The sequence below is a fragment of the Meles meles genome, chromosome 14 (genome assembly GCF_922984935.1).
Source record: "Meles meles chromosome 14, mMelMel3.1 paternal haplotype, whole genome shotgun sequence".
Taxonomy (NCBI): Eukaryota; Metazoa; Chordata; class Mammalia; order Carnivora; family Mustelidae; genus Meles; species Meles meles.
This window is the reverse complement of record NC_060079.1, coordinates 3,997,214-4,018,937: the sequence shown is the minus strand read 5'-3', so window position 1 is coordinate 4,018,937 and position 21,724 is coordinate 3,997,214. Positions and strand designations below refer to the sequence as shown.

General features: G+C 35.9%; 1 protein-coding gene across 5 annotated transcripts in view; it reads left to right on the top strand.

Moving 5' to 3' along the window:
- Positions 1 to 21,724, top strand: part of XPO4 (exportin 4) — a 125,298-nt gene that overhangs the window by 26,141 nt on the left and 77,433 nt on the right. The window contains exons 1-5 of one of the 5 annotated variants that reach the window (XM_045978002.1): positions 4,799 to 4,904; positions 8,006 to 8,134; positions 10,036 to 10,190; positions 10,301 to 10,442; positions 14,951 to 15,089. In XM_045978002.1, the coding sequence (XP_045833958.1) occupies positions 10,348 to 10,442; positions 14,951 to 15,089 (234 nt within the window). In that variant the 5' untranslated portion in view covers positions 4,799 to 4,904; positions 8,006 to 8,134; positions 10,036 to 10,190; positions 10,301 to 10,347. Of the gene's footprint in view, positions 1 to 4,798; positions 4,905 to 7,494; positions 7,652 to 8,005; positions 8,135 to 10,019; positions 10,191 to 10,300; positions 10,443 to 14,950; positions 15,090 to 21,724 lie in introns of those variants that run through there. The other 4 variants (XM_045978004.1, XM_045978000.1, XM_045978003.1 and 1 more) reach the window with 4 other exon arrangements.

The window sequence follows — 21,724 nt, the reverse complement described above, 5'->3', positions numbered from 1 at the left end:
TTTACTGTAGCTGCCCAGGGAAAGAAAAATTCTGAAGGTCTCATAGGATTTAGCAAGTGGGAATTGTTGAGGATAGATTTAGCATGACGACAGAGAAACCAGAATGCAGTTAGTGGCAGAAGTGATAGACTGTCATAATTATTTGCGTGATTACTTGATCAATGTCTGTCTTTTCTAAGACTCAGAATTCTGTAAGGGCAGGGGTGATTTTCCCTGTTTGTACACCCTCAGCTTCTGGCATGGTGCTTGAAGTTTAGTTAGCCTCAGCAAATACTTTTGAACAGGAATTATTTAGGTACTTTGGTTCTCCCAACCCTCTCCCGTCAAACACCTCATATTAAATATGTCATTTAATCCATTTATTAGTGTATTTCAAGTTCTAGCTTCGGATGCCCTTGGCTGTGTGCTGCCAATGGTGTTTTCTCAGGTTTTTTTGTAAATTGAAGGTGGCCTGGATAGGCTAATGGAATGGTGCAGGCGGGGCGAGAAGCACCAGTATACTGAGTTAGGAATTTGTGAGCTTCAGGTTTCTTGCTACTGTGACTCCTTAGAAAAACCTCTCAATTTTTCCCTGACATTGACTTTGTTGTCCTGGAGAAACCCGGAATTGCTCCCCTCTTGTTTCCTCTTAACATTACTGTCCTCTGCTACCTCCTTCTGTTGCTTTCAGCGCCTCTGACTCATTTGACCACACCTCAGAAGTGTGAGCTTTTTAAAAGTCTTTACTATTTATTAGTGACAGTGAAAGAACATAAATAGACAATACAAAAAGACTCTTTTATTTTACTATTATTATTTCTTTACTGAAAGTTTACAAGCTATGTAAAACATTCTAATGCCTGCATTGGTTGCTAGAGGAGGACTTTTAGGGGGAATTACTTCCTTTCTATCTCCACGCTTTAAACACGGTTAAGTCTTTTTTAAATTTTTTAAATTTATTTTTTATATTTCTGTAAACATATAATGTATTATTAGCCCCAGGGGTACAGGTCTGTGAATCGCCAGGTTTACACACTTCACAGCACTCACCATAGCACACACCCTCCCCAATGTCCATCACCCCACCCCCCTCTCCCAGGCCCCCTCCCCCTAGCAACCCTCAGTTTGTTTTGTGATATTAAGAGTCACTTATGGTTTGTCTCCCTCCCGATCCCATCTTGTTTCATTTATTCTTCTCTTATCCCCCTAACCCCCCATGTTGCATCTCCACTTCCTCATATCAAGGAGATCATATGATAGTTCTTTCTCCGATTGACTTATTTCACTAAGCATGATACCCTCTAGTTTCATCCATGTCGTCCCAAATGGCAAGATTTCATTTCTTTTGGGGCGCCTGGGTTGCTCAGTGGATTAAGCCGCTGCCTTCGGCTCAGGTCATGATCTCAGGGTCCTGGGATCGAGCCCCGCATCAGGCTCTCTGCTCCACGGGGAGCCTGCTTCCTCCTCTCTCTCTGCCTGCCTCTCTGCCTACTTGTGATCTCTCTGTCTGTCAAATAAATAAATAAAATCTTTAAAAAAAAAAAAAGATTTCATTTCTTTTGATGGCTGCATAGTATTCCATTGTGTATATATACCACATCTTCTTTATCCACTCATCTGTGGATGGACATCTAGGTTCTTTCCATAGTTTGGCTATTGTAGACATTGCTGCTATAAACATTCGGGTGCACGTGCCCCTTCGGATCACTACATTTGTATCTTTAGGGTAAATACCCAGTAGTGCAATGGCTGGGTCATAGGGTAGTTCTATTTTCAACTTGTTGAGGAACCTCCATGCTGTTTTCCAGAGTGGTTGCACCAGCTTGCACTCCCACCAACAGTGTAGGAGGGTTCCCCTTTTCTCTGCATCCTCGCCAGCATCTGTCATTTCCTGATTTGTTAATTTTAGCCATTCTGACTGGTGTGAGGTGGTATCTCATTGTGGTTTTGATTTGTATTTCCCTGATGCCGAGTGATGTGGAGCACTTTTTCTTGTGTCTGTTGACCATCTGGATGTCTTCTTTGCAGAAATGTCTGTTCATGTCCTCTGCCCATCTCTTGATTGGATTATTTGTTCTTTGGGTGTTGAGTTTGCTAAGTTCTTCATAGATTTTGGACACTAGCCCTTTATCTGATATGTCGTTTGCAAATATCTTCTCCCATTCTGTCAGGTGTCTTTTGGTTTTGTTAACTGTTTCCATTGCCGAAACACGGTAAGTCTTACATGGTACTGAGGCACCTAAGTGTAGTTTCTGTTAAAGAGTTAGGGCACTAGGTTCAGTTTCCACTTCTGTTTCCTCTTTGACGGTGAGCAAATTGATTACTCCATTCCTCAGTTTTCTCATCTGTAAAATGGGGATAACGATAGTTCACACCTCATAAGGCTGTTATTAGGATTAATGAGATTATATATGTATGTTCCCATCCATCTATTTGGAAATAATGCTTTGCAATGCTGAGTACTCAGTCTTGTTGTGTTGCCTCTCCTTTTGGTATGTGCAGGGCTCATACCAAAATTTAGTTTTAGAGGTGAATTTAGAGATGAGTAATTTAGGAATTTAGAGATGAGTAAAATAAAGTTTCTGGTGTCAGGAAAGTAGGGGAAAAGGAAAGAGGGGTAAGCAAATACTTGGAATATGTTATGGTAAGTTGGGTAGTAGAGATACACCTGTAGTGTATCATATAAGGTGAGAGAGACACATCATTTGTGTTCAGGCTGACTAGGAAGAGGTCAGAAAAAGCTGATGAAGGAGAGACTGAAGCAGAATTTGAAGGATGAGTTCTGATTTCTTTTTTTTTTTTTTTTTAATTTTATTTTATTTTTTCAGTGTTCCAAGAGAGTTCCGATTTCTGAAGAGGAAGGAGTTTACAGGTGAAGGTTCTATAGGTCAGACTATCTAGGGACTTTGGAGGGAGAAATGCATATTTTTGGTTTAGGCTCCCTGCTGCTGAATGTTTAGGGGCTGGGAATCTGTTTTGTGTTTTGTTTTGAACAAAAAAGCTTTTCAGACTCAGCAATGCATATAACTTGCTATTTGGAAACCACTGCCAAGTCATTTTCAAAAAGAATTAAAAGTTTCGGTTTTGGGAAACTAAAGTGAATACCATATTGCCATTTAATGAATCAGTTGATGATTTTATTGTTTGTATGATAATGTTCAACCAGGTGGTTAAGATAAACCAACTTTTAGATTATACTTCACTACTTAGGAAATCTGATACTTTATAAATGAAATAGTTAAGTTATATTGAGACCTGTACTTTATTAGAGTGTGTAAAGGTCATTAGCCTTAGGAACTATTTTTGTTTGTAGGGTAACTGGCATGATTATTTTTGCAAAATTATATATGTACCACTTTTCAAGAGTGATGAGATGAACGTTTAAATCAGAATTACCTGGGCAATCCATAGTTGTTGATTTGTATTCATAGCAGTATAACATGTTGCAGTGATGTTTAATAATATGCCTGTGTTTCTGGGATATCGTCAGCAGATATTAATGAAAATATATCTTGCAAAAACACAAACTTGTTGAATTTAAAAAGATGGTGAGAATGAAGAATTTGCAAATGGAAGGACAAAAATATTTATATTTAGCATAGCTTTCATAGTATTTTATTAATAAAGCCTTTTTTCAAAAAACATATTAAGGAATTTAACACAATTCTTTAATGAAAATATTTTCATTTTTATTAGAGAGCTGTAGAGGGTGCTGTATCATTAGGAATAGTATCTGAACTCGTTTTAGCTAATTATAAGAATTCCTTTAGGCCAGACTATCAAAGTTGGTCAATTTCTCTTAGATACATATTTCTGCTCACTATTTTAACTAAAATTATAGTGACTAATGTTGCTATAGTTTATAATAATGATCTAACATACTTTGTTGCAAAATGTTTTTTATCTTCCAGATTATTTGAATATAGTTGAAATTTTGATCTCCCCATTTCGTATCGGTTACAGTAGCAAAGTTTTCTTTTCCTACCATCTACCCTGACTCTCCCCGCCCAAATTGAGAATTCTGGTATTTAATTGGTAGACTTATTTAAGCAATCTCTTCTCTTCAGATGGGTCCCAATGAGTCAAAGATAACCACACCATATAATGAGAATATATATATTTTAGGTTCAAAAGAATATTTATCTTTAGAGGAAAGAACAAAATGGAATTTTAGAACAAAATGGAACTTAAAAACCTGACAGACTGTAGAAGTGGTTTTTGTTAAGCCAGAATTCTGGCCTTTTTTGCTTAATTTATTATTCAGATAGGAGTTTTATACATTCTAACTTCACTGTTCCCTAATTTTTCTGGTTTAATGGTGATTTTAGAAAACTTAAGGTAGAATTATCTGGTAATAACTTTTATTTTAAAGGATTGCTGTTAGAAAACAAATTTTTAGTAACTTAAGATTCATTTTCACCAGTGCTGAAGAATTTAGAGATTATTTGAACTTGATGAAGTGATATATTTTGGAATAAAAAGCAGTAAGTTAGCTATGTTTAAAAGATAAGGAAAATGTTAGGTAAGTATCTGTCTTCTAAAATGTAGACAACTTTAAAGGGTTCTCATCCAAACTTTGCCAGGAATTTCTTCCTTTTTCCTGAAACCATATTTTAAATATTTATTAAGGAATTTTATACTATAGTTGCTTTAAAATAATAAGCAGGAATTTGTCCTTTCATTACCACCACCCCCCGCAAAGTGAAAATATTTTGTCTTGCTGTGGGTTAAAGGTTTGCTGTTGTTCAAGCTTTCTTATTAAACAAGTGTACTCTGTTTTTTTTTGTTTTGTTTTGCTTTTGTTTTTTTAACTCTCAAGGCACCACCTTCCATGGTTAATAATGAACAACGCCAGCATGCAGAGCACATATTCTTATCATTTAGGAAATCAAAATCACCATTTGCGGTTTGCAAGCATATTTTGGGTAAGTATTCATTTAAAAAATATTTTTGCAGAATCAGATCTCGTTTTTCTGTTTTGAATGTTTTTAAATTTTGAATTCCTTTTAAAACAAGCCGGTTTGTATAGTTACAAATTTCCATTAATAATGATTCTATTGAAGTGGCTTTAAAGATATTCCATAAAGCCAGACAGAGAAATTTGTTTTTACTTTGAATTTTCTTCCCCTGAATATCATATTCAGTAATTTATTATTCAATAATTTATTCAGTAATTTATTATTGACCATAACACGAAGGCTGTTAATGGTGGGGGGAAAAGTCTAACAGTTTTTCAGTTGTTCAAGCGTGCTATCACTTGTCATAGGAAATGTACTATAGTATAGATTACCCTAGTGTTTTAAAATTATGATTGTTTTGGAGGTTTCAACAGTTTTTCTTTTAGTTTTTTCCAGAAAAAATTTTTTTAACCATGTAGCTTTATACTCAGCTTTCTTAGCAAATATTAGTCAGTTCTGTGTAGGTTATCACTATATATTTTTAAATGAAGCATTTTTACAAGAGTAAAGTAAGGTAAAGTAAAGTAAGGGTACCTTTTCTCTGACATATGTACAGAAATGATCTCTTTCCTTTGAAAATAACCACAAAAGTTATAACTCTTGTCCAAAAATGGCATTTTCTAAAATATATACAGTTTTCTTCCTCTTACATGTTTTTCAAAAACAGTAAGAGAGAATTTCATTGGTTATTGTTATTTTATAACTTAATTATAGTTGGCTCTTTTTCTTAATTGGAGCTATTTTTTGTAACCCATATTTGAGGCTCTGAGTTACCCTTGACTACAAAGTTGATTAGTTGTGTATTAAGACCTAAAATTTATGACCTTTTATTCTTGTGCTTTTAGAAAGACTCATCTGTTAGCCACCAGCACTCTGGTTTCTAGATTGAAAGCCTATAATTAAAATTATGTTAATAATGCTTTACATAAAGGGCTTATAAATAAGTTGTCAGATTGGCGTAGGAAGAGTATTGCTATAGATATGGTGAGATCTGGATACCAGTGGTGCCTGCTGCGTGGTATCAACTTAAGGAAGTCATTTATCCCGTTTTTCATCTGTAAGAGGAGAGCATTGGTACCATTTTCCTTCATGGACTTGGTTGCCTTAAGCTGTTATGAGGTACAAATGTAGTAACATTTAAAACCGCTTTGTAAACAGTCACGTAAGTGACCCCATTACCTGATTTCAAAAGGCATTTAAAAAATACGATAACCTTAAAAAAGTGCTCTTTTCTCTTTTTGCAAGGAGCTAGCAATGGTGGTGAAGGTGGCTCTGTCTCATTCAGGAGTAGATCTTATCATTAGAGGGACAGTTTTAATAACCACCTTTTAAATTCTAAATGAGTTAGTTTTGATCTTTTTTTTTAATGGTCAGTTTTTATACTTTGGGGTGAATTTGTTTCTGGCACTAAGAAAATTTGTTACCATATGCTCATGGAGAATATTTGATTTCATGTTAAATTATAAGAAGCAAAACTAAACATCACTATTAAGAATTTAAGGGAGGCTTCATCTTTACTGCCTTGAGATTGTCCAGCATCTAGAAATTAGATTTAGAAAGCCATCGTATTAAACTAGTCACCTAAAATAATTTGAGTCTGGTTTTTATGGCATATGCCTTAACTACATTAATTAGGATTCCATCATTTTCATCTGACCTTCTATTGTAATTCAGTTGTCATTCTGTACTAGTTGGGAAATAGTTGATCTAAGTTTTAAGTATTTTATTAGAGTGTATTTGTTTATACAACTCTTTCCTTTTTAGAGTATGTATATTTTATGAAGTACTATTGCTTTGTTATGATTTGAGCTTGTTTTAGAATACTTTTGTTTTCCTGATAAAAGTTTCTAAAGAATAGTATTGCTAGTTCTGGCTGTGCTTTTAAAATCAGTTTGGGTTTTGAGACATTAACTATTTAAAAGGTTGAGTGCATGTATTATAAGCATAATCTAATCATTAATGTACTGCAAAGCCCTGTGTTACATTAATGTTTACATCTAAACTTCACAGAAAATCTTTCAACTCCTTACTCAGTTGCCACCAGCACAGAAGGGTTAATTCCTCTAAGAAGACTTCTCATACAAGTGGCAGTCAATCGCAATTCAGAATTTTCACATTCTTATTTAGGGATAATATGTCATTTTTATACAGTGGGTGATATTCTGATAAAGGGGAGACTTTCTCTTTGATGCTTCCCTTTTCTGGCCTCTTAAAATTCTTCCTTCCCACTTGACTTAAGTTTTATGTTGCTTGTTTTCCCCCATTTCTTTCTCTTCTACACTTTTATTTTTATTCCAGGTTTACTTTTCCACTCTTCTCTGTGTGTGTGTGTGCGCACGCGCATGTGCGTGTTCATGTTGCATGCCTGTGCATTTTGTCAGAAGACTTTTAGACTTCAGAAGTCTGGCACTTAAGGTTTTGCTAGTTTGGTCTGGTTGAATGTGCGTTCACAAATCCTGCGAGTTCTGTTCTTGTTTAAGAAATACCTCCAACCCGGGAGAGATTGGTTCAACGCTTCTGGGACTAACTTTGTAGCATTCTTCTCTCCTTCCCTCAGAGAGAAATGGATTTCTTTAATTTCTTATCTCAGAAGTGGTTGAAACAAAACAAAGTGAAACCTGAGACTTATTCTTGATTGGTGTGCCTGTGTATCATTAAGCAGACTCTGGAGCTTCTATTGCCTGTGCTTGAGATAGAAATCTTTAAGGCCAGAGGTAATTGTATATAGTAGCTGAATATCTTGGACTTGACTATTATGGTTTTAGTATTCCTCTGAAAATATTTTTGATCAGAATGTAGTGCTCTGCCTCTCATTATTTACTTCAATTTATTTCACCTCTCATTATTTAACTTTTGTCTTCATGGTTCTGTGTAGTTTCAGATGGCTGACATGATAGAAATTAATTTTGTTTACATAATTATTATTAAAGAAAGTTACTGTGGTGTGAAGTGAAAGTTTCCTGCCAAAGTGGCCCAAAATAATTTATTATCTAGACAGTGTCCTGGTCAGTGGAGAATCATCCTAAAAGTAGCAGAAATTCTAAGTAAATTGTGATTTCCTCATGAAGGCTTTGCAATTTCGAGCATCTTTAGAGCAGAGAGCAAGAATAAGAGCTTGTTTGTCCATGTGAAGTCCTAATCTTCGGCTGGTAGCTTCTGGAGTTCCATAGAGCGTCTTCTGCACGTTTATATTACATGTAAGTACAGTTTATGAAGGCTAATCATAAGTTTTACGAGAAGGTATAATTCGTTAGGTTAGGAAAATTTCTCCTTTTAAATTTGGAATTCAGCTTTCTTTTTTTCAGATCCTCCATTCTTAGAGACAGCTTCTTATGGGAGTAGTAATTTAGCTATGGCTATTTAATATCAAACAGAGGTATCTAAGAGTTATCTTGGAAACTTTTGAATGTCATTCACCTTCTGCAGTTATTTCCTCCCCCAACCCTTGCAAAAAAGGAGGAGGAGGCAGGAGAAATGGATTGGGTATTAGCACAAACAGAAATAAGCATGTTTCATTGCTTATGAAAACAAAGAAGGGGCTTGTTTGGTCTTCTCTTCATTGGCATATGCCTTTAGGAGCTGGTTAGTATTGCTCAAGGAACATTTACCAGCCATGCTTATTGAATTTCTTCTCTTAATCTCTTGGTTCATCAACACTTTCTTCAGCTGTAAAATGCAGAAAATGAATTAGATGATCTTTGGAGTTGTATTTCCAAAATTCTCTGAGTCTGTAAGATTTTGCTTCTTTGTTAAAACTCATAGTTAAGGATTTCAGGTTTCTTGTCCTTAAAATTTTTATTACCATTGCAATAGAAAATGAAATTAGGCCATCAATCATCAGTCAATTTCAGGAAGAGGTTTATAATAAGAGACTACTTAACTTACCTTTATGAAGCAGTACCATATTTCTCCTTAAGTGATCTAAATAGATATAGCTAGTTTCTGTTTCAAATCCTCTTTGAATAAAACATGGTTTTTTTTTTTTCCCCCTCCTGGAACTTTAAACATCCTTTTATAATAGGTTTACATTTTTGGAAGCTGTTGCTTTATTTATTGATAATTTTTTAAGGTTTCTAAATTTTTATGAGTTCTGATTATCATCTCAATTAGAATTCATGTTAAGATAGCATGGAATAATCAAACTTAAAAAGAAGAAAGTCCGAATTGTTTCCTCTTAATAGTTTTTATATGTTCAAAACTCACATGTAGTAGTCTAAATTGATAGGAATTTATGTAGGGTATACCTTTTCTCATGCATTTTTATAGCTTATTGTGTCAAGATCACTTACAAGATTTTTAAATGACCTAAGCTTGAGTAGGAGAGAAAATGATGTGCCTGACTATATCTTCATGCTCTTCTAATAAATTCTTGAAGGTGCCATTCTATGCCTAGAGTTAATTTCTCATGGCTTTCAGATACTCATGTCTAGTGATCTTGGCAAATAACCTGCAATCTAATCATAGACTTTTCATGGATTTCACATGATTGTTATTTTTTAGGACTTCACAAAATTTCTACTTTTTCTTGACTTCATTTTGACTGTTTCTCCCTTTTGATAATGCTGTTTGGAAACCGATTGTAGTGGTATTGTTGAATTAAAGAAAAAATAGAAGATTAAAATATTTCTTACGGATGTTGATTTTCTATTTTTTCTTTCCCTCCTGATTCAGTTTTTAGTTCAGAAACTATAACTTGCTAGTTAAGGCTGGGTTTTTCTAAGTTTAGCTTTGGAATTTTATTCAGTTTGAACAATATTGCAGTCAGAAAATTCAGAAGAACTTCTCACCTTGTGTAAATGTGACTCATTTTTCTTTTCTTTCTTTTTTTTTTTTTTAAACATTTTGAGAAAAGTAACCTGAACGTGATAGTATTTATTTCTGAACTTGCTATTGGAGATGGGCCATCCTGCTGAAAGCTCAGTCACTTAACAAATATTTTAACAGCATGGCTCATCACAAATAGTGATGTTCAAAGACTAGTTTAAGATATTTTGCAGATACAAAGCTCTATTTTGCACAGGGTGAGAATCTCTTAGGAAATTTTCTGATTGCTTTATATTTTTATTTTTATTTTTTTTAAAGCTGTGTTATTTTTTAGTTCTTCATGCTTTGGAAGTAACAGTTGAAGAGAGGTGAGGAAAGTTTGTGAAAATTGTGATCGGTGATTAGCTGCCACCTGCCTGGGGTGTCTTCTGAGAGGAACTAACCTCTTTGTGGTGCTAGAGCAAGGTCACTGGATTAAAAAAAGAACAGGTAACCATCTTATTCCTTGTCTGAAAAGTTCTGTTTTTAAATTAATAAATGCAAAATGTTCAAAGGAAGATGAACTGCTGTTCAAAGAAAGTTTCTAATTTTCTCCTCAGAAACAAGTAAAGTGGACTATGTCCTCTTTCAAGCTGCCACAGCCATAATGGAAGCTGTTGTCCGAGAGTGGATTCTCTTGGAAAAAGGTAGCATCGAGTCACTGCGAACATTCCTTTTAACATATGTCTTACAAAGGCCTAAGTAAGTATGTGGTGGAGGTACTGCTAAAATACTTGTGCTGTGGTTCTCTCTCTCTGGCTTTAATGATAGATGTTTATGGTTAAGCTCTGCTTGGAACTCATATTTTAAAACTCACACACATGATTGTGAGTTGTTTTTGGTGCCTAATGAAATACTACTTTTTCTTTAAGCTTACAGTACTATGTTTTGTTTCTTTGAAAAGATGATGCTGGATGTTAGGGATTTTTTTTTTTTTTTTTTAAGATTTTATTTATTCACTTGACAGAGAGAGACACAGCAAGAGAGGGAACACAAGCAGGGGAAGTGGGAGAGGGAGAAGCAGCAGGCTTCCTGCTGAGCAGGGAGCCTGATGTGGGGCCCAATCTCAGGCTCTGAGCCAAAGGCAGAACCTTAACGACTAAAATACCCAGGTGCCCCCGGTGTTAGGTTTTTTTTGGTGTTGGTTTAGTTCCAAAGATTTTGATTATAAATAAAAGTTGATCTTGGACTCAAATGAAAATACTTTGTACTTACTTGTTCTTTTGGTACTTGGTAAGTATTATAAGACATAGGTGAGTATCCTAAGACAGGTGAAGAGGGAACCATCTGTGTAATGTATATATGTACACAGAAATGCTTGTTAATGAGGCTGTAGAAGAGAACGCAACAAATTTTAATAGTTTCTTTTTGGAAAATGGATCAGTTTTAAGAAATGGGGTAAAAGTAAGTTTTCTTTTTGTGTCATATACATTCTGTCATTTGAATATTTTATAAGATTTGTACTTTCATTGCCTATATCATTTTTTTAATATGACGAAAATGGTTAGTCACACTATTTGGGGGAGAAAATCATTTACCAGGGTGCTTGGGGGGGCTGTTAGGTTAAGCGTCCGATTTGATTTCAGTTCAGGTTTTGATCTCAAGGTCATGAGTTCAAGGCCCGCATTGGGCTCCATGCTGGGCATCGAGCCTACTTAAAAAAAAAAAGAAGAAAAAAGAATTCATTTACTACTTACCTTTTTTTTTTTTAAGTCCCCCAAACACCAAGTCGTCTTTTAAGAAGAAGCAGTGCACATTGTATTATGCCATTTGCGTAGTTGGACAATTGAATTCGAGAAAAATGTTATGTAATCAGAAATGTTGGTAATTAGGAATTTTGATTAGTGGCATTAAACATACATAAAGCTTTAAAAGTAGAACATACGTTTGTTCCTACTGATTGTTCACCAGCAGTCTCTGAGTTCATAGTATTTAATAATAATTATTGGCACAAATTTAGCGCACAGTTAAATGCTGGTTGCTTTACATACGCAAGAATGCATGAGAGAAAAAAGGCAAGATTTACTTAACCTATAAACATTACAGGTGTAATGGGTAATGTTTTCTGTAGATGAGTGGATATAGATGTGTGTAAAGGAAGGGTTTGGCTTGTTTTTCCCAGTTTTAATAGCATAAGGAAAAATTGACCAGTTTTCAAACCTTTCTCTTCTTCTTCACACTGGTTTTCTTTATTTAAATTTTAATTTGTATGATAGGATGAGGCCATTTGGGTGTGATATGATATTGTCTTGCCTGGGGCTGCTCATTGAGCCCCCTCCCCACTTGGGAACCACTGAAATCTGGAGAGTTTGGTAAACTTTAATGTGTTGGTAGACTTAGAGACTCTGAGAGAGAGAGAGAGAGTGTGTGTGTGTGTATACACGTGCTCACATGTGATCTCTTGTATTATCTAAGAATAATCTCATTCTTATTTTTTTCAAAGGATTTTATTTATTTATTTGAGAGAGAGAGAGAGAACAAGCACAGAGGGAGAGGGAGAAGCAGACTGCCCGCTGAACTGAGAGCTCGTTGGAGGGCCTGATCTCAGAACCCTGAGATCATGACCTGAGCTGAAGGCAGACACTCAACTGACTGAGCCACCCAGGCAGCCCCCCAAAAATCTCATTCTTGAAATAATTTTCATTAGTTCAGAAGCTATTTTGGAGCTGATTGTAGGGTTCTACATTGAAATGGTTCACTTATATATTTTCTCCCAAACTGTTTAAAAACAAAACTCTCAGCAAAATTGTAAGAAGAGTATAGTAAACACACACATACTTTTTTCCTAGTGGGGATTCAGTCAACGTTTTGTCACATTTGATTTCTCTTCTATATGTGCATTCCCCGCCCCCAACCACCTGCAAGTATGCCACAGAAATCGTGATACTTAATCTTTAAATATTTGAGCATCTCTCCTGAGAGCATAATCTCAATACTCTTGATATAATTGACATATCTGTATTAATCTGATGTAATTCTGATTCTACGTTTTCATTTCCCCAGTTGTCTGAATAATGTTATTGATATCCGTTCTTCCTTTATGTTACTTGTTTGATCCAGAATTTAACCACAGATTATATGTTGTATTTAGTTGTCATGTCTCTTTAGTCTCTTTTAATCTGGAATAATTCTGCCCTTCTTTTGTTTCTCATGACACAGCCATTTTTGTCTCGTAGAATTTCCTACAGTATGGCCTCAAGTCAAATGAAAGCCGTTGGTATACTGCATAAGTAGAATACTATGAATACCGTGTTCATAATGTTACATACTTTTCATTTGATGCACAGAGTTTTTTCTGTTTTTTCCCTCCTAGTTGGGATAATATTTGCATAGAGTAAAATGGAAGGTACACTTGACAGTATAGCAGAGTGGTTCAGAAAGGGACTGATGTCCACTTCTGCCACTCTCTGTGCACTGGCAGATTACCCTCCTTGTGCATTTTTTTAATTGTTGTTGTTTAATTAACTATTAGAGTTAATACTATTTTACCCAAAAGATAGTTGCGAGGATTAAATGTATATATTTTTGTGAAGGTGGTTTATAGGAAGCCTTGACACTATAAGGATCAACAGACGTTAACCGTTATTATTTATTTTTCAAGTAACTTATAAATTTTGCCAATGGACTTCCTTAAAACTAGCTTTATGGGGGCTCCTGGGTTGCCCAGTTTGTTGAGCATCTGACTCTTGGTTTTGACTCAGCTCATTATCTCAGGGTTGTGGGATCAAGCCCTGCATCAGGGTCCCTGCTCAGTGGGGAGTTTGCTTGGAGATTCTTTCCCTCTGTCCCTCCCCGCAATTATGCACACATACATGCACCCTCTCTCTCTCAAATAAATAAGATCAGGAGTAATCAGTGTATTTGAAATTATTGTGTTGCCCCAAAAGCACAAAAGTTCACTTTGATCAATTCATATTCTTCCACATAGGATCTCTGCATTTATTTGTTTAATGAATGCTTCAAGTCTGTATTTTGAAGGAATGCTTTTCATTTCAGTCTTGACAGGGAGACATGTTTGTTTGTAAATGCCATTCATGTGTTGGGGGAACCCTCTTTAGTGATGGCCCACCATGTTCAGGGAATGTTTTTGGAGAAAGTGGTATCACAGTCTTGGCAGAGGACATAGACATTTAGAGGCCAGGAAGTGCATGTGCATTGTGCCAGGAACTAAAAGAAGCTCAGTATTTCTGCAGTTTGGAGTGTATATGAGTGGGTGGAGATTAGAGAGGGCAGCAGATACCTGACCATGAAGGGCCCCAATCGGGACACTTTCCAGGGTTAAAGAAAACACTATTCGTAAGTAATGATGTGAGACAACAGGTAAATTGGGAGTGTCCAAAGAAAGCTGGGTAGGATCCCACTGCTTGCACGCCATGTTAAGGAATTTGGAGTTTCTCCCAAGGGCACATGGTTGTCGTATGCTATGGCATTCTAGAGTCTGGATTACACAGTTCAGATTTCGTTTTCTGAACCTTACCTTTAAGAAGAGATTGCAGAAAGACAGATCTCTGTTTCCTTGTGGTCTAATAGACTTTGTAGAATGCCTCCACTTGTGATCAGTCAGTGCTTCTGCCATCACACTGAGGAGCACAGTTTTTTTTTTTTTTTAATTTTTATTTATTTATTTATTTTTTTTTAGGAGCACAGTTTAGATAGGAAATTTTAAAAAGTTTTAAAAAAATTTGTATGTGTCCGTAATATATCATGAGCAGCTATCATGTTGCCTTTTCACATTATAGGGAATGAATTTAAGATTATACTACTGGTTGGAGATGGATATAGATCATAATTTCTTTTAATTGACAGAATCATAAGCTGGCTCTTAGTGAACTGACTTGCATCTATTGAACACTGCCTAAAGCAGCTAACACTTATCTAGCACTTAGTATGCACTACACATAGTTTTAAGAACATTTAATCCTAGTGACAACCCTGTTCTGGTTTATCCCCTTTGAACAGATGAGAAAGCTTGAGGCTCTGAAGCTGTCTTGCTTAGGGTCCGTAAAATAATATATGCATAGCCCGTAAAATAATGGAGTGCAGATTCAAATCCAGACCTTTTGGCTTTGGACACTGTGCATAACCAGTAGGCTATACTACCCTCATATATAAGCAGTGTTATTAGTAGCTTCGGACATAGTGAGAAATTCGGGAGTATTTTTATAGTAGATTCACGTGAAGATTTTCACAATGATTTTTATGTTTTACAGCCTCCAAAAGTATGTTCGGGAACAGATTCTATTAGCAGTAGCAGTAATTGTAAAACGAGGATCCTTAGATAAATCAATTGACTGCAAAAGCATTTTTCATGAAGTCAGCCAATTGATAAGTAGTGGCAATCCCACTGTGGTAAGTACGCTATCTGTATTTATAAATATTTAAAATTTTTATTTTGTATGACACAAATAACAGAAATGAAATCTGCATTAAAGAACAAGTGCACAGTCTAAAAATCAAGCAATTTTCATTTGTTCATATTTTCTTTTAGTCTTTTATGTTTATATACTATTGATATAGTGTACTTTGCTTTTTCCTTTGACTCTTTTTCCGTTGGCATTGTTCATAATCATCATTTTAATGATATAAAATACTATAAGCCATTACACTGTAATATTCTTAAACATTTCTGTTGAGTGTTTTCCTCATTTAATAAACTGTTGACAACTACTAATGATAAGAGAAATGTTTGAATAAAATATAAAATGATATGTAATATAACAAAAATTATTTAAATGTTGCTGTACTAATGGATCGAGGTATGCTTTGACCACCAGGTGTTAATTGAACACATTTGAGAACCCTTTTTCTTGACTGAATTACTCTGGGGAACGTGTTTTTCTTCCCCTTTCAGTATTCTGTCTACCTTTTGAGAACTAGTCATGCCTAGAGAGTGACTGGTGGTAGCCTCCTGTCAGAGGCAGGAGGAGTTGGAGTTCGTGTTAGTGATCAGCTGTGATCTGCGGTTAGAACTTTTGACTATTATCAACTGAAGGATATTGTGGAGTTGGGTTTGGTAATACCTGGCTCTTCTGATTTCATGTGTAAATCTTGAAATCTTTTGGGTGGTTTTTCATTTTACCAATATCTTTAATCATTTGGAAGATACCTATGTGAGGCTATACACCTTAGAACTTCTTATGAATTACTTTACATATCCAATGGCCGTTCAGGGAGCAGTACAGTTTAATAATGTATTTGATGTATGAGGTTATGTTATAGGTACATTTTTGGAGGACTCTAACATTGTCACTTACTTTCCATAGTATCTTGGATCTCCTGCCCCTCACACCTCTTAGGATAAGCCGATGTACACCCTTCTCTTTGCTCTAGTCATCTGTTCCTCACTCTGGCTTGGATCGCCAGCCTGATATACCAGGGTCTCAACTGAAGGACTGCAAAAGGAAGTTGTCAGGACTTTGGAACTTCCTCTACATGCCCAAAGTATATTTTGTTTTTCCTTTGGAATACACCAGTGGTTGTCTATCTATTCTTTTTCCTTATCAACTTTATTGAGGAATAATTTACTTAATGTTACCTTATCCATTTAAAATGTACACTTCTGGGCGCCTGGGTGGCTCAGTGGGTTAAGCCGCTGCCTTCGGCTCAGGTCATGATCTCAGGGTCCTGGGATCGAGTCCCGCATCGGGCTTTCTGCTCAGCAGGGAGTCTGCCTGCCTCTCTATCTGCTTGTGATCTCTCGCTGTCAAATAAATAAATAAAATATTAAAAAAAATTTTTTTTTAAATGTACACTTCCATAGTTATGACAGTTGTGTATGAAGTACCATCACAGAACAGATGCAGAACAATTTTGGTTGTGTAGAGATCATGTTCTTTGCCATTTTTGCCGCAGATTTCTTAAAGTACTGCTCTCCAGTAGAACTTTCTGTGTTGATGCAAATGTTCTGGATCTCTACTCCAATATGTAGCCACTATAACAGACACATGTGGCTTTTGAGCATTTGAAATGTGGCTGGTGTGACTGAGGAACTGAATTTTTAATTTTTATTAATTGAAATTCAAATAGTTAAACAGATCTTGTGGCAACCATATTGGACAGTATAGTTCTAGAGACTTAGATAATCCGAAGGTCTAATTTTATGGTTTTTTTCCCCACTTAATCTTAGTAGAGGAAAGTTTAATTATTTACATAAAACTGACAACTTCAGGGCGTTAAAGCTGAGTGGGTTAGTGGCTCAGTGGGTGGCTCAGTGGGTTAAAGCCTCTGCCTTCGGCTCAGGCCATGATCCCAGGTCCTGGGATCAAGCCCCACATCGGGCTCTCTGCTCAGCAGGGAACCTGCTTCCTCCTCTCTGCCTGCTTCTCTACCTACTTGTGATCTCTGTCAGTCAAATAAATAAATAAAATCTTTTAAAAAAACAAACTGACAACTTCAGAAATGTGCATGTGTGAATTATTACATTTTATGAGTCATTTTGGCTTTGTTTTATGTAGTGCAAAGCTCTCTTGAAAATAGTCCTCAAGATTCTGTTTAAAATTTTTAGATAAAAATGATTGGGAAGCTACTTTTTCACTGTGTTAATCTTTATACTTTCAGAATCTCTGTTGGTAGACATAGTCTCCATTTTTGATGATGGGCTTTGCTCCTGTCATGCTGATGCCTCAGGGTTGCCTACATTAGTTGTATAATGGCAATCTTGTTATTCGCATGGGTTTTTGTTCACATTTGTTGCCTAACTAATGGCCATGTGTGCAATCCAGTGGTGGCAGTCATTGATAGCTGATGGGAAAGCAACTAGCCATAAGTAGTAGGGAAGGGGTATGTGCACTCCAATGTTTATAGCAGCATTATCGACAATAGCCAAACTATGGAAAGAGTCCAAATGTCCATCAACTGACAAATGGATTAAGATGGGGAGGATGTATGTGTTTTTGTGTGTGTGTGTACACACACACACAAAGGTATATTACTCAGCCATCAAAAAGAATGAAATCTTGTCGTTTGTAGTGACATAGATGAAGCTAGAGTATAATTATGCTAAGCAAACAAGTCAGAGAAAGATTTCCACTCATATGTGGAATTTAGGAAGCAAAACATGAATATTTGGAAAAAGAGAGGGAAGCAAACCATAAGAGATTCTTTTTTTTTTTTTATTTAAAGATTTTATTTATTTGAGAGAGAGACAGTGAGAGAGAGCTTGAGAGGGGAGAAGGTCAGAGGGAGCAGACTCCCCATGGAGCAGGAAGCCTGATGCCGGACTCAATCCCAGGATTCTGGGATCATGACCTGAGCCAAAGGCAGTCGCTTAACCAACTGAGCCACCCAGGTGCCCCCCATAAGAGACTCTTAATGATAGAGAATAAATAGGGTTGATGGAGGGAGGTGGGTGGGGGATGGGTTAAATGGGTGATGGGTATTAAGGAGGGCAGTTGTTATGATGAGCACTGGGTGTTAATGTAAGTGATGAATCACTGAATTCTCCCAAAACCAATATTATTACACTATATGTTAACTAGAATTTAAATAAAAATTTGGAAGGAAAAATAAAGTAGCAGGGAAAAGGTTTGGAACTAAAGCTACTGCTTAGAAATGTTATCCTAGACCCTGCTGCTCTGAATCAAGTTACTCTTCATATTTTTAGATTCTACTTGAGGATGTATTGTTTTATTTGCTAATCCGCGGTAAAGGAGTCCAGCTTATTGTGATTGACCAGGATTTAACCTTCAGGAAATTAACTAGTAATTCTGGGATCTATATGTTTATGACTAATGCTTTTTCCCTTGTTGATTTGGTGATCATGTTCGCTAGGATTTCAGTGTTAAGGTAGCATTCCTGTATTCTGTCCTCATCCCCCAGGAGTAGCTTCTGGCTCCGGATACTGAAGGCACAGGAATTGCATTCTCTTTCTTTCCCCTTGGGTAATTTGACCCACCACAAAAAGTAGTCCCAATGCAACCTGGCATTTGGATCTTTTTGAGCCACTGAAATAAATGATGTTCTAAGAATGATTGGAACAGATGTAACTGTTTAGTTAGAGAAGATTTTGCTCTGTTCACAGTGTGTGCACTCTGAGAATAGTGGGTAAATTTAATATCCTCATGAAATATTCCAAAACAAATTTATTGGTTTTTTTTTTTTTTAAGTTGAATTTCTACTAATAAGATTAAGAACTTATAGTAGTAGGGAGTGAGTAGTGGGAGGTAGAATTTTTTTTTTTTTTTTTTTTTTTTTTTTTTAAAGATTTTATTTATTTATTTGACAGAGAGAGATACAAGTAGGCAGAGAGGCAGGCAGAGAGAGTGTGAGGGAAGCAGGCTCCCCGCCGAGCAGAGAGCCCGATGTGGGACTCGATCCCAGGACCCTGAGATCATGACCTGAGCCGAAGGCAGCGGCTTAAACCACTGAGCCACCCAGGCGCCCCTGGGAGGTAGAATTTAATTTCAGGATTGCTGGATGAATTACTTCAGTGACCACACTGGAACATTAAACTAGAAAAGTACTCCTACAGTTACATGACAAGTTAAATGCCCGCCATGCCACCATGTGGCCATCCCGATTTGTCCTTGCCTGGTAGTTTAAAACTAGCTCATTTGGCAGGTCTATAAAAATGAGGTTAAGACCAGCACAACATTTTAATATATTTTCTTCTCTTTATTTTCTTCTGAGACTAAGAATTTATGGGAATGCTGTAAGAATTTACTTAACATTTTCTTAATCTCAGAGACACAATTATCAGTGGGAGGGAGGGTAAAGTAGAATGTTAAAATCAGAACACTGAAATTTTCTTCATAAGAGTAATTTTAAGAGTTATTTGAAAAGAAGAGCTAACTGACTGATGGTTTTCTATAGATAAAAGAGGAGATCTCATGAATTATTTACTTTACTAACTTTCCTATCATACCTTTTCTAGAATAATGTTCCCATCAACCTTCATTTGTCAGAAACTGCATGTAGTCTGGCTTTCACACGTCCCTTTTATATTTTTTGGTGGTCCATCCCCCTTACTAAAGTACATGTTCAAATAAGTTTTGGGGCAGTATAGTGTAATAGAACACTGATTCTGATTTTGGATTCACATTTAGGATAAATCACAGCTCTTGCATTTACTATCTTACCTACTTGTACAAATTATTTACCATCTCTAGGCCTTGATTTACTAATACTGTTTGTAAAATAAATGTGATAATGTCCATTTCTGGGACTCCCCAAACAAGGAAAGATGATGTTAAGTAAATTAGTAAGCATTCAACAAATGTATGTTTTATCTTCCTAGTGATCTGACACCTTTGCTTATAGAACTTTGGGACATATGCTCTAATAGATTATCTCTTTTAATGGAAATAATATTTTTTTTTAAAGATTTTATTTATTTATTTGACAGATAGAGATCACAAGTAGGGAGAGAGGCAGGCAGAGAGAGAGAGAGAGGAGGAAGCAGGCTCCCTGCCAAGCAGAGAGCCCGATGCGGGGCTCGATCCCAGAACCCTGGGATCATGACCTAAGCTAAAGGCAGAGGCTTTAACCTACTGAGCCACCCAGGCGCCCCGGAAATAATATTTTTTAAGTGTTGAAATTTTGTTCATGAGTGGAAACTAATTGTATATTTTTAAAAATTATATATTTTTTTAAAAACCAACGTAATAACTTTCCTTTAAATGCTTTTAGGAAGTTTCTTACAGTGTTCGTTCTTTACAGATGTAGTAAAGAGATTATATTTTTTAAATACAGTCCATTTTGCAGGTGTCATGATGTATTCCCAGAGTAACTGTGTTGGTACAATTATTAAATAATATGTTGTTTCCTGCATGTCTTTGTGGACAGGCTGTTTTCCTTCTGTGGTTATAAAGGTTGTCGTGGTTACTTCATCTTGGTTTGTAATTGTATCAGACTCACTCTACTAATTTGAAAGGGGTAGGCCTGGAGACTTTAGTTCCTAAGGAAATTAGCTTAATTTTTTTATTTTAAATTAATACTTAAGCTAAATATTTCATCTATTTAATGTTTATTTCCTTTGAAAGTAGTAAGCATATGTTAAATCACTTTTAAAGCTGTTTAATTTAGCATTTAAGCCTCCTGTCTTCCTCTTTGCCATGCTAGAGAGAAGTGGGTGAGAAATTTACTTGTCTACAGCAGTGCTGCCCCTGGATATGATAGCCAGCCTAATCTCTCTTATCACGAGTCTCATTGATGTTTGCTTAGAAGAGCAGCTGGAAGTCTGCTTTATGTATGGCAACCTTTCATAAAGTTTGTTCTTGGTAATAAATCTCCTGGGGTAAGAGCCAGGCTATTATAAGAGACAATCCTCTCTCTGAACAAGAGTATTTTATTTTGTCAGCTGGAGTTAGTATTTGAATATCTTGTGCTTATGACAGCAAGCTGGTGAGTAAGGCAAGCTGTCTCTGAAGGCTATTTTTACACCATCATGAAATTACTGGCTTTCACTGGAAATGAGAATGCTGGTGTAGGATTGTGATGTGAAGACAACAGTTAAGTTGTTAGTGAACTTAACTTGTGAATTTTTAGTAGTTCAGTGAAAGAAAACATACTAAAACTCATTTATAATGTTAAGACCTCATTGAATTTCTTCTGTTTGTTGTACATATTTAAATTTTCTTTTTGAAATTTATTAACTGCTAAAAAATGGTGAACACAACATGTATTTGTTTTCCACTTGCCTTTGGTTAATATGGTATTAGGTGTAGAAGCAAATGTTGATTCATCAGTTCAGCTAAGATTTACTGAGCATCTGCTATATTGCTTTAATGCTTTCGTTATAGCTTTCTTTTTTTAACCATTATCTGTAGTTTTAATTTGATGGAATGTACTTAATAATCAAGAAATGGAACAAAAAAAACCCAAAATAGGTGTTTTTATGATGATAAAAATACTGTTGTTTTACCTTATCAAATCATAAGCTGCTACATATACATAATACTTTTACATGCATTATCTAATTGGAACCTTTGGACAGTCATATGAATTAGACAGGGCAGAGGGTGTTAACCCCTTTTATAGATGAGAAA